Source organism: Panthera tigris, chromosome C1 (assembly GCF_018350195.1).
Source record: "Panthera tigris isolate Pti1 chromosome C1, P.tigris_Pti1_mat1.1, whole genome shotgun sequence".
NCBI classification, from domain to species: Eukaryota; Metazoa; Chordata; class Mammalia; order Carnivora; family Felidae; genus Panthera; species Panthera tigris.
In genome coordinates this window covers 187,244,089-187,257,571 of record NC_056667.1, presented here as the reverse complement: position 1 = coordinate 187,257,571, position 13,483 = coordinate 187,244,089, and the positions used below count along the sequence as shown (strand labels likewise).

At 35.6% G+C, this 13,483-nt stretch overlaps 1 protein-coding gene and 1 pseudogene across 2 annotated transcripts in view; one reads left to right on the top strand and one right to left on the bottom strand.

The window, feature by feature from the left end:
- NBEAL1 (neurobeachin like 1) overlaps positions 1–13,483 on the bottom strand; it is a 177,491-nt gene that overhangs the window by 150,791 nt on the left and 13,217 nt on the right. For both annotated transcript variants that reach the window (XM_042995091.1, XM_015540971.2), the window contains exons 2-3: positions 4,692–4,783; positions 195–356 (exon numbers count right to left, since the gene is read on the bottom strand). In XM_042995091.1, coding sequence (XP_042851025.1) covers positions 195–356; positions 4,692–4,783 — 254 coding nt within the window. The remainder of the gene's footprint in view (positions 1–194; positions 357–4,691; positions 4,784–13,483) is intronic.
- LOC122241000 lies at positions 10,277–10,875 on the top strand (annotated as a pseudogene).

The following is a 13,483-nucleotide window of genomic DNA, read 5'->3' as shown; positions in this document are numbered from 1 at the left end:
CTAACTAACTAACTAAATAAATAAATAAACAAACAAATAAATGGTTTTCCAATATAATAAATCAAAAGCCTTTCACAGAAGGTGCACGCAATCTTTAAAGCTCCAAATGAGCAATAAACACCATTAATAATAATAAATGCATTATTCTTTTGATAATTATTTAAAACAGATAGCTAGTTTGTTTATACAGATACCTGCAAAGAATAATGAAGAACTTGACGAGCAAAACTGACAAAGTTTGTTGCTGTTCCTCTAACCCATCTGCCATTTTCTGAACACACTGTAGTAGCTGGATCCTTAGAACCTGCAGAATATTATCAGGAAGTAGAGATATTCCTGGAGGCACATCATCTACCCTACAATTAAGGGGAAAAAGTAAGAAGGGTGATTAAGTACAGGAAGAAAATTTTTGGCAGTTTAAAACAATTGCATTTTCACCTCAAATTCCTAAGAAGCTCTTTTATTTCAGGTGCTCAGTACCTTCTTTGCAAGGCACCACCAGAAGATCAGTGTGACACTTTAGAAGATTAGTAGAGCAGAGTAAGTAGTCTTACTTCAGAACAGGCTTACAGAAAAGAGAGTAAGAAAGAGAGTCTCTTTACTACCTTCAATTGTGCTATTTTCAAATAAAATTTTTAGAATGTAAATTAGTTCAACGTCTACTTAGAAATAAAATCTATATGTATATATGTATGTGTGTATACCATTTCTAAAAGAAACAATAACTAGCAAATAAAAATGAAGTACCTATAACTAGGTTTAATATCTGTCAACTGCTTTACTAAATAAACAATATTCAGCTACCTATAGGTTCCCAAGCTATGTGGTCAGAAGAGGGAGAGAAGATAACCAGCACAAGGAAAGGAAATAAACAAATAAACAGATGAATAGATAAACAGATGGAGAACCCCAAGCAGGAGCATTAATACATTAAAAAAAATTTTTTTTAATGTTTATTTTTGAGAGAGAGAGAGCGCATGAGCAAGGAGGGCCAGAGAGAGAGGAAGACACAGAATCTGAAGCAGGATCCAGGCTCTGAGCTCTCAGCACAGAGCCCAACGCGGGGCTTAAACTCATGAACCACGAGATCATGACCTGAGCCAAAGTCAGACACTCAGCCGACGGAGCCACCCAGGTACCCCACATTAATACATTTTTAAGTAACATTTCAATTTTTTTCTAAATTTTTTTGTTTAAGTAACATTTCAATATTTTGTGACAACTGGTTTTTGGATAAGACGACCATCAGTTTCTTTACAGACAAAAACCAACACTGGATATGACTGGCTACTCTCTCTCACAATTCCCCTGGAATCAAAGTGAAAAGACCTGTGTACTTAAGTTCCACCTCTGTCCCATGAAGCATTAATTTAATCTCTGAGGTGCCCTAATCTCTAAAATTGTAATATCATCTGCCCTATTTCACAGGGTTCTGAAGCCAAAAGTCAATGTACATTTTTAGCTATGATATATGTAAAGAACTATAAAAATGTAATATATTTTAAATACACCATCACTAAAGCCTAAGAATCTTTTCATAAACCACTAAATACTAATTTTCCTATCTCTATTAAGAAAAATACCCAATCACAGGGAGCCTGGGTGACTCAGTCAGTTAAGTGTCAGACTTTTGATTTCAGCTCAGGTCATGATCTCCCAAACCGTGAGATCTCACAATTTGTGAGATCAAATCCTGCAATGGGCCCTGCACTGACAGTGCAAAGCCTGCTTGGGACTCTCTCTCTCTCTGCCCCTCCCCACTCATGCTCGCCCCATGTGTGCGCGCTCTCTCTCAAAATAAAGAAAGAAAAATACCCAATCGCAAAGGAGCACCATGAAGAGCTCCTATAATTAAATGACAATTATACTTGATAATAGTCTCTTCTTCAGATAAGGCTTAATATGAAGACTTACTACTATTTTTATACTGAGTATAAAGCTATTTTATTCATTGTAGCCAGAAAAATTTGAGGCACATTACCAATAATCTCATAAATATGTATGTTAATATTTTTAGCCTCTTTCTGAACCACCCTACAGCATAAAGTGCTTTATAAAATAAACACCTGACTTTAATTATACAGAACTCACAAAGCACATTATCAAGGTTGCCAAATTCTATAACCACATCACAAAAACACATGTTTCATTTTAATCTGGGCATCACTTCACTTGTATTCTGGATTCTTCCATTCTCTCTTATTTATAGGTGGTACCAGAAAAACTGTCATTTTTATATATACTTTTTTCCTGCTAAAGAGCTCAAAAGAGGTGATTAGAAAAACCAAAGTAACTTCAAAATAATAAAGATTTAAATTTAAAAATATAACTGATTTTCAAGACTAAGCTAAACTATTCCTATTCACTTTTCCCAAAACATAAGTCAACAAAGAAACATGAGACTTCCTAATATTCAATCCTAGTTACTTAAAGGATTAGTTCCCTTTTTCCTGAGTTGTCCTATCTTCTAATTGCATTTTTTAAAATTTTACTAGACAGGAAAAAGTTAGCTTCTAGAAGAGAAATCTATTGTTGTATTTACTAACACTCATTATAAAATTTGGGCTTGGTTAGAACATAACTTAGAGGTAAAGTTGAAATTTTTGGCCATGTTCCTAATGTGATGAATATTTAAGAATTTGGAAGCATTTTCCCACCACCAGTACTTTATTGCCTCCAAATACTAAGCTCCTTTTGCTGAAATTTCCCAATCTCCAGTAATCTGTTCCACTCTTCTGTTTGGCTACTGAATGCCTGTATTAAACAGCTGCCCATTGTTGTCTCCATCTAACACAGGAAAAAGTCCAGCTTAGATCTCAAGGCTTTAAATTCTGGTAAAAGCACTCCTCGTCTTGCATTATAAGTTCCCTAACTTAGAAGTTTTAGAAAGTCAGTTTAATTTAAATGAGGATTATCTATGAGTTTCTTATCTTTAAGATGAACTGACTAGTTTTATACATCTGCCACAAAGTATTCACTTGAAAAACTAGAAGTTTTCTATTAGTAAAATCTAAATTCATGGTGTAGTTTCCTGGCAGATTTGAAATAAAATTTTAAATAAGCCAACTAAATCATGAATAAAGCAATGTGCTGGCATTTTTCATCTGATTTTAAATATAGTGGCAATATACTTCTACACAATGTTTTTAGAAATGACCTCCCAAGAAAGAAGACATGTATAACAAGTGCATCTTACAAAACTGAAAAGACTTCATTCCAATATTCCAAGCATTCAAAGGCCCAAATCCTGACTCCCATTAAATCCTTAGGCTCATGATTTATTTTTCTTTTCATGTGTATTTATTTATTTTGAGAGAGAGAGAGAGAGAGGGGAGGGAGGGAGGGAGGGAGGGAACATGTACATGCAAGCAGGGGAGAGGCAGAGAGGGAGAGAGAGAATCCCAAGCAGGCTCTGAGCTGTCAGTGCAGAGCCCGATGCAGGACTCAATCTCACAAACTGTGAGATCATGACCTAAGCCAAAATCAGGAGTTGGACACTTAAACAACTGAGCAACCCAGGTGCCCTGTTAGGCTCATGTTTTAATGTGAGTTGCAAATTATTAAATAAAAGCACTTCTAAGCACAAACTATAAAAATACTCTTTGAAGAGTAGAAATCAATAATATGTAATATTATTTTGAGCTCAAGATTTAACATTTTTCAACATTTAAAACCTGTTATAAATAGTCTAATACAGAACTCTGAAACGATACTTATAAATAATGAAGCACTAGTGCTTTCTGAGCATTAAGCACATCTTTTAAGTTCAGTGCCTTGGTCCAAAGCTCTAATGATTTCTTCTCTGAATTATTAAAATTGCCTCTTAACTGGGCTTCCCTGTCTTCAGTCTCAATTCTTTCCAATTCAACCTCCTACTGCTACCAAAGGGACTTTTAAAAAACAAACTTGATTATGACAATCTCATGCAGAAAATAGTAGAGCCTCATATCTTCCATAACAAAAAATCAAAGTCCATTAGCAATGCATGCATGGCATTTCATGATCTGGCTCCTGATTCTCCAGACTCTACTCACCCATGCCCATCCTCTTACTGCGTATGTCCATCCCCAAACTGCACTTTCCTCCTTGAAGATTTTTAATTCTCTCGATACTCTTTCTCATTGTCAACCACCACCCATTTCTCCCCTTCCATATCAATATATGTATAAAATGGAGTTCCTTTTGTGGCTAGAAGTGTCTAGTGCCTCCTCATTTCTCCAGCTTTTTACCCTAGCCAACCTGACCTCTCTTACCTAACATCTACAAGGTCTTCAAGATGGTTTCATATACAGTAAAAACTTCACCTGGGAAGTGATCTTATACTTTCACTTGCACTTTTCCACAAAATTTGAATTTTTCTCCCATTTTATGATATTTAAATCCAGCTTTGAAAACTTCGCCTCTTCCACGTTATTTTCTAAGGCCTCTATAATAAAACCATACTGGTAAGCATAGCGCGTTCATCAGTCAGAGAAAAACAAGTATCATGAATTCACTCATACGAAGAATTTAAGAAACTGAACAGATGAACATATGGAAAGGGAAGCAAAAATAAGATAAAAATAGAGAAGGAGACAGACCATAGAGACTCTTAAATACAGAGAACAAATTGAGGGTTGCTGGTATGGTACTGGGTGTGGGGGTGGGCTAAATGGGCAATAGGCATTAAGGAGGGCACTGTTTCTACATACCTGGTAGGCAGCTTTTCAAAGTCAACATCTAAGAATTGTTCATAGCTAGAAACAAAATTGTCCAACCATAGTTTCAGATAATCCGGATCTTTCTGGAATAAGAAAAACAATATTAAATATATGTACGTGTCAGGAAAAAAAAAACATGCTTTCATTCCTATTAAGCAGGTATGAAGTGACAAATCTGAAGAAACAATAATATGAAATCTCTTGAGTGATATTCAGGAAAACATAAGTGTGGTTTTAAATGTCTTTTAATGGAAAATACAAATCAAAGCCACACTGAGATACCACCTCATACCGGTCACAGTGGCTAAAATGAACAAATCAGGAGACTATAGATGCTGAGAGAACGGGAACCCCCTTGCACTGTTGGTGGGAATGCAAACTGGTACAGCTGCTCTGGAAAACAGTGTGGAGGTTCCTCAAAAAATTAAAAATAGAACTACCCTATGACCCAGCAATAGCACTGCTAGGAATTTACCCAAGGAATACAGGAGTGCTGATGCATAGGGGCACATGTACCCCAATGTTTATTGTAGCACTTTCAACAACAGCCAAATTATGGAAAGAGCCTAAATGTCCACCAAGTGATGAATGGATAAAGAAGATGTGGTTTAAATATACAATGGAATACTACTTTGGCAATGAAAAAGAATGAAATTTGGCCATTTGCAGCAACATGGATGGAAATGGAGGGTATTATGCCTAGTGAAATAAGTCAGTCAGAGAAAGATACCAAATGTTTTCGCTCATATGTGGATCTTGAGAAACTTAACAGAAGATCATGGGGGAAGGGAACGGGCAAAACAGTTACAGAGAGGGAAGGAGACAAACCATAAGAGACTCTTAAATACAGAGAACTGAGGGTTGATGGGGGGTGGGGAAGAGGGGAAAGTGGGTGATGGGCTTTGAGGAGGGCACTTGTTGGGATGAGCACTGGGTGTTATATGGAAGCCAATTTGACAATAAATTATATTAAAAAAGAAAAATAAATAAAATGTCTTTTAAGTATAGTGAACCCTCAAATGACTTCCCATGTAACTCACACAAAGAGCTATACTCTTAACAATGTCCCGTAAGATTCTAAACAATTTTCCCTCCCGTATCTCTGTGATCTTATCCACTATCACCCTCTACTTCATGTCCCTGGCTGTTACTGGGACATGCCAGACATACTCCCACCTTATGGTCTTTTAATAGCTGTTTTCTCTACCCAGAAGCCTCTTCCCCCAAATAGATGAATGGCTAACTCCCTCATCTTCTTCAAGTCATTCCTTAAATGGCATTCTCAAGAAAGCTTACTTTTACCCTTTCTTAAAACTGCAAATCTTCTTACTAACCTTTACCTGACACTATTGTGTTTCCCCAGCCTGTGGTGCTTTCTCACCTTCTACCGTAACATATTATTTATTTATTAATTTATTGTCTGTCATTTCCCCTAAAATGTAGGCTTCACAAGTGCAAGGCCTTTCTAAGGGCTTACCATGAGCAACTTCTTTTTGTTTACTAATGGATACCAAGTGCTTAAACAATGCCTGGCACTGACCAGGTGCTCAATAAATATTTGTTCATGAATTAATGAGAAATACAAAATACATAAATAAAATAAAATCAGAGATACACCATTAACCTAAACATAAAAACTAAAACTAAACTCTTCTAGAAGAAAATATAGGGGGAGTACCTTTGCAACTTTGGGTAGACAAAGATTTCTTGGCTAGGCCACAAAAAAATCACAAACCAAAAATAAATTAAATAAATAAATAACTCGTAATCAAAATTAAAAACATCTATTCAGCAAAAGACACCATTAAGACGATGAAAAGGCTAGCCATACATGAGCTGAAAATATTCTTAATACATACACTTAACAAAGGACTTACACCAAGAATATATAAAGAACTCCTAAAAATCAATACTAAAAAGACAGCAACTCAACAATGGTCGGACACTTTACAAAAGGGAATACATAAATGACCAAATAGTGTAAGAAAGCATGATCAACAACATTAGTTATCCAGAGAAAAGCAAATAAAAATCAAATGGAATGCCCATTACACACCCACTAGAATGGCTAAAACTAAAAAGCCTGACCACACCAAGTGTTGGAGATGTGGAGCAACTAGAACTCACACTTCTGGTAGCAGTATAAAATGGTGTAATCATTTAGAAAATAGGAAGTTTCTTTTAAAATTAAACACAGACATACCACACGGCCCCTCCTTGAGAGAAAAAATATATATAACTACAAAAACATACAAAAATATTCACAGATTTATTTTTAATAGGCAAAAGCTAGAAACAACCCAAAATTCCATCAACCAGTTAACTGACAAAGAAATCGTGGTATATTCATACAGTGGAATGCTATTCAGGAATAACACTTAATAGACCCATTGATACAACAACAAATAGAAATTTCAAGAACAGGGGCACCTGGGTGGCTCAGTCGGTTAAGGCCTCTCACTCTTGATTTCAGTTCAGGTCATGATCTCATGGTTTCGTGAGTTTGAGCCCCACCTTGGGCTTTGTGCTGACAGTGCAGAGCCTCCTTGGGATTCTCTCTCTCCCTCTCTCTGTGTCCCTCCCCCACTCATGCACTCGCACTCTCAAAACAAATAAATAAACATTAAAAAAAGATCTAAAATTTTTCAAAAACATATTGAGCAAGAAATACCAGGCATTAAAGTTTAAACACTGTAGGATTTCATTTATACAAACTTCTAGAGCAGACTATGGTGACAGAAATTAGATCACTGGCTGGCTGTCCTTTGGAGGACTACAAAGGGACACAAAGGGAACTTTCCTAAGTGATAGAAATGTTCTCTTATATAGTGGTTACACAAATGTTTGTTTATATCAAAACATGAAATCTGACACTTAAAATTTGTGCATTTTATGGTCTGTAAGTTATATCTCAAAGTTTATTTAAAGAAAAAAGGATTCTTCAGAAATGTCATTAAATATACACTGCATCATTAAAAATGATGCTCAGATTTATTTCCTTCCTCTCAATACTTCTTTACTGCAGTAAATTTCAATGATACTCAGAAGTCCTACTTAGTCATTAAATATTATTAGTTAGGCAGTGCTCTTGGATAAAGGGAACTCAAGTAATTTATTTCCCTAAAATAAAAGCATTACACTACAAATCAGAATTGTTAAAAGAATGTTCCCAGAATATGCAGAGACTGCTGACCTTTTGTGTATTTGTTTTTTCTATTTATATACTGTTCCAAAATCAGATCATGAATTGCCACTATCTACATGATGACTGAGAAAGAAAATGGAAATATCTCAGAAAAAGAACTACCTCATATGAGAAATTTTCTCAAGGGTTCCAATACTTGTTATTTTCATTTTCAACTAGCACATTATTCATTTATTCATTTACTCATTTATCCATTCAGGATAGGATTCCAGAAATACAAGTAGGTGGAGTTTTCCTTACCATTGTTGCTTTTAATAAAGCATAGGATTATCTTTCTGTAAAAGTTCAATACAAAACAGTCTCATAACACCATAAAGAATTCATGCATTTCTCCTCATAGTTTACTTAGGAACTCTACAATATCTGGTTCAAAGTCTAAAAGGTCAGGGTTACCAATTAGTTGTCAGGTACAGAGTTCTTCTAGGAATTTGAACAATCATAAGGAAAGAAATGGTACTTAAATCTGAATATGTTTTGTTTAGTAAAAGTAAGGCAGTTACAGTTTTTTGAGCACATGCCATGTGCTCAGTACTACAGCAGGTATTTTAAAAAAATATGTATCATCCCATTTATTCCTTAAACCTATCCAGAGGTTTCATTTCCCCATTCTGTAGAAAAGGGATGTTCTAGAATATATAACTTGTCTACAGTCATACAGCTAGTAATTGATAGTGCTGGGATTAAAGTGCAAGATATATGACTCCAACTGTACTCCTTCCCCTACACTATACTGTCTTTGAATTATAAGCACTACTTTAGTGAGCAAATAAGAGGAAAAGAGTTGGGGTCAGTAAACTCAGGGCCATAAACAATTTAACACATAATACAGCCACATTCCACACAGCCTGACAAAATTCTTAGAGAATCTACATTTTACTGCCAAAAACCATAAAAAGAAAGATCTCCACACACCCAGAAACCATATTAATTAAATTTTCAAGCTTAGTCACTTTCATGGTTAAGAGTTTGGCATACTGAAACACCACGGTATGGTCTCTCTCTCCATTTGTACATTAATTAAATACAACCCACAAATGTATTATATACTGCAGGAACACTGGGGTCCAATTATGTAGACTCTTAATACCTGTCCTGCTACTTTCTTAAACAAGTTATCCTATGTTTGCACATCAATTTTATCCTCTATAAAAATGAGTCTGATAGTATCTTTGTGAAAATTAAATAATCTATTTCAAGGGCTTAGAACAATGCCTAGCACAAAGTATATGCTCAAGTATTAATATTATTTTTATAACCTACGATGTGCCAAAAACTAGGAAACTCACATAAAACAGGAATATTCTGGGCAACACATTTAAATATTTCATGATGCCCCTTGCCTAATGATTTTAATTGTATTCTTTTCCTATCAAATATTTGTATTTATGGGCTGTGTGACTTTAGGCAGGTTACTTCATCTCTCTGATCCATTCTTCATCTATAATATTTCCTACCTCATAGAGTACTGAAGGCACTAAATGAGATAATATATGTAAAGCATTCAACAATGCCTGCCATTTAGCAATTACTCAAAATGTTTGTTACCATTAAGATACAGACTCTGCTATCAAGCTGGTCATAATCCAATGTAATAAGTAGTTATGAAATAATTACAAAATCACCTTTGATTTTGCAAACATTTGTCCAACCATCTGCCATTGTTTAAGATAGTCCTTCAATTGAACTGTTATGTAGTTATGTACTAGTGTTTGCAGTCAAATGCTCTACCACTGAGCTATACACCCCCTATGTACTAGTCTTTATAGCTTCAATTTCTCCTCCCTATACACAGTTACTAATGGGATTTGTTAAATTTAAATCTAGTCATTTCTTCTCTCCTGTTCAAATACTTTCGATGGCTCCCCATTACCACAGCATGAGGTTTAAACACTGAGAGAGAGATGTGCTGTCCAATAGGGTGGCCACTAGACAAATGCGATTACTTAAATTACATCTTAAGATCCACTCTCCTGTGGGGATGCTTTAGTAGGAAAGGGAATTAAAAGACCCATACAGGGGCATCTGGGTGGCTGAGTTCGTTAAGCATCCAACTTCAGCTCAGGTCATGATCTCACCATTATGAGTTCAAGCCCCACATAGGGCTCTCTGTTGTCAGCATAGAGCCCGCTTCAGATCCTCTGTACCCCTCTCTCTCTGCCTCTCCCCCACTTGCACTGTCTCTCAAAAATAAAATAAACATAAAAAAATTAGAAAAAAAAAGAGAGACCCATACAATTTCACCTAGTTCTTAAGGGGTAAGTACAGGTAAGAATAAGGGAATACCTTACTTCCTCCATGCAAGGATATTTGGGTTGTAGTATTCTTTCAACTTTTAAAACTATAAACTTTTGCTCTTCCTGTAAGTGGCCCAAGGTGATCTCTGAAAATGGTTAGCTATTCACATGACCCGGAAAAGACCACAAATTCATGTAAATCAAGAGGTTCAAATCTTCGTGTTCACTTCAAGAATACATGTGAAACTGCCCAGACCATCTACGGTATGCATATCCAAAAAGCCACCAAGTATCTGAAAGCTGTCACTTTGCAGAAGCAATGGGTGCCATTCCAACGCTACAATGGTGGAGTTGGTAGATGTGCCCAGGCCAAACAGTGGGGCGGACACAGAGTCGCTGGCCCAAAAAGAGTGCTGAATTTTTACTGCACATGCTTAAAAATGCAGAGAGTAATGCTGAACTTAAGGGTTTAAATGTAGATTCTCTGGTCACTGAGCACATCCAGGTGAACAAAGCCCCCAAAATGCGGCATAGAACTTACAGGGCTCATGGTCGGATTAACCCATACATAAGCTCTCCCTGCCACATTGAGATGATCCTTACTGAAAAAGAGCAGATTGTTCCCAAACCAGAAGAGGAAGTTACACAGAAGAAAAATATATGGCAGAAGAAACTGAAGAAACAAAAACTTATGGCCAAGAGTAAATTATGCAACAAATAAATGCAAATAAAAGTAAAAACAGAACACTGGTTGTCTTTATTATTAAACATATTTCAAGTATCCTCACAAAATGGATCAAATAGGTTTTCTTCTGATTAGAATTAGAAACAGATTATTCTGTTAGCACTGTGCCACTAATTTTGGTTCATAAACATGTTTTGAAAAAAATAAATTTAATTTAATTTAATTAACTGATTAACTAAATAAAAATAAATTAATTAAAAATTAATTAAATACATAAAAATAAATAAAACCATAAACTTTTAAATGCATATACATATTTCAACCAATACTGTGAAGCTTCCAACTTGCATGAGTTGCATTGTAAAAGTTCACTTCAATCAGTTACATTTATAATATAGTTTCTAACATCCTACCAAAAGAAGATAAATCCTGCCCCCCAAAAGAATCATTACTTTTATTTTTTTTAATGTTTATTCATTTTTGAGAGACAGAGAGAGACAGAGAGTGAGTGGGAGAGGGGAAGAGAGAGAGGGCAACACAGAATCTGAAGCAGGCTCCAGGCTCTGGGATGTCACCCCAGAGCCCGATGCGAGGTTCGAACTCACAGACCACAAGATCATGATCTGAAGTTGGACATTTAACCAACTGAGCCACCCAGGCGCCCCCCCCCCCCACACAAAGAAACATTATTAATGGTAATTCATCTTTCAGGCCATCCGTCAAGTTTTTCTGACAGAACCTAGCTACCTCAAAACACATTTAATAAATACATACCAACTAATTAACAGTACTAGACTCTATGGCTATCACGACAAGTAAAACATAATCTTAAATCAATTGTACCTCAAAAAAATACGTAATCTTATCCTCAAAGTGCTCACTGTTCCATAGAAAAGAGGCATAAACAAATAAATGAAAAATAGCACAAGTGACACAGTTATAAAAAGTACTGAAATAATAAAAAGGGAGTTATGGACCCTCAAAATTGTAAGTAACTGAGTAGCAGAACCACTCAAAAGTTTTTCAGATTATAAGCAGATATACTCAAGGAGGAGGGAATTCCAGATAGAAAACAGCAAGATATTATCAAAGATGTACAATACCTAGTTCTGTTAAATAAATAAAACTGGAGAAGTCAGAATTTCCTGAGCAAGTACTTAGGAACACTGTTCACTATGATGGCAAATACAATGTGAAGTTAGACAAAAAGGAGAAAACCAAAAATGGCTGTGCTTCATCAAGTTTGAGAAGCACTAGTTAAGCAAAATTAAACACAATTTTTAACAACATATTATCTTTAAGATGAAATATGCCTTGGGGCGCCTGGGTGGCTCAGTCGGTTGAGCATCCGACTTCGGCTCAGGTCACGATCTCATGGTTCGTGAGTTCGAGCCCCACGTCGGGCTGTGTGCTGACAGCTCAGGATCTGGAGCCTGCTTCAGATTCTGCATCTCCCTCACTCTCTGCTTCTCCCCTGTTCATATTCTGTCTCTCTCTCAAAAAATAAATAAAGATTAGACAAAGCTTTTTTTAAAAAGATGAAATATGCCTTGTGAATGGCATTGGAAGTGGTAGTTATGTGAAATTTTTAAGAACTATATAACCATGAACCTTATATTCCTGACTCATTAGTTTTATCAAAGACACAACTTATTTGGTTGATCTTTTCCATTACATGTATTATTTCATTAATTTCTAAAAAAATTTTATTAAACAAAATTTCAAACATACTTATAGAAGTAGAGAGAATTGTGTAATGACTTAGCTTTAATTATCAAATCATGCATGAACAATAATCTTTCACCTGTATCCCCATTCTCAACTAGATCATTTTGAAACAAACACATCATTTCATCTACATTTCAAAACATATTCCTAAAAGGAATTTTTAAAAAATATGAAATATTATCACATCTGAAAAAATTAGCAGCTCCTTTATATCAGTTACTGTTCAAGTTTTCCTGATTTGCTTACAAATATTCTTTTTTTAAGTCTGATAAGATCAGGACCCAAATAGAGTCCACAAATTGCATTTGGTTGGTGTATTTTTAGCTCTATTTAAACCTATGGGTTTCCATTACATTTACTTTTGGCCTAATTTATTGGTTGAAGACACTGGGTCATTTGTGAAATAGTATTTCTCACATTAGGACTTTGCTGACTGCTTATTCTTAGGTCATTTGACATGTTCCTCGGCCCTCTATATTTCCAATTCATTAGTAGATCTAGAAACTATCAAATTTAGATTCTTTTTTTTTTGGCAAAAAATACTACATAGGTGTTGCCATGTATGTCCTTCAGAAGGTACATCTGATCATCCTTTTCTAGATCTAGTATTTTATGAGTAATTTTTTTATAATAAACCTCCTAATTTCCTTGTATCACCATTACTACTAGAAAGATTTGCAAAAGAAACTGCTATTAACTTAATCTCATTTCCACGTTCCTAAGTAAGACTATATCCATTTACACATTATGTTTATGCCATTCATCCCAAGATGTTATATAATAGATAATGATTTATCAAAATTAAACGTACTCCTGGGCACCTGGATGGCTCAGTTGGTTAGGCATTTGACTCTTGATTTCAGCTCAGGTCGTGATCTCACGGTTCAAGGGTTCATGCTCCACATCGGGCTCCATGTGGAGCCCATGGATA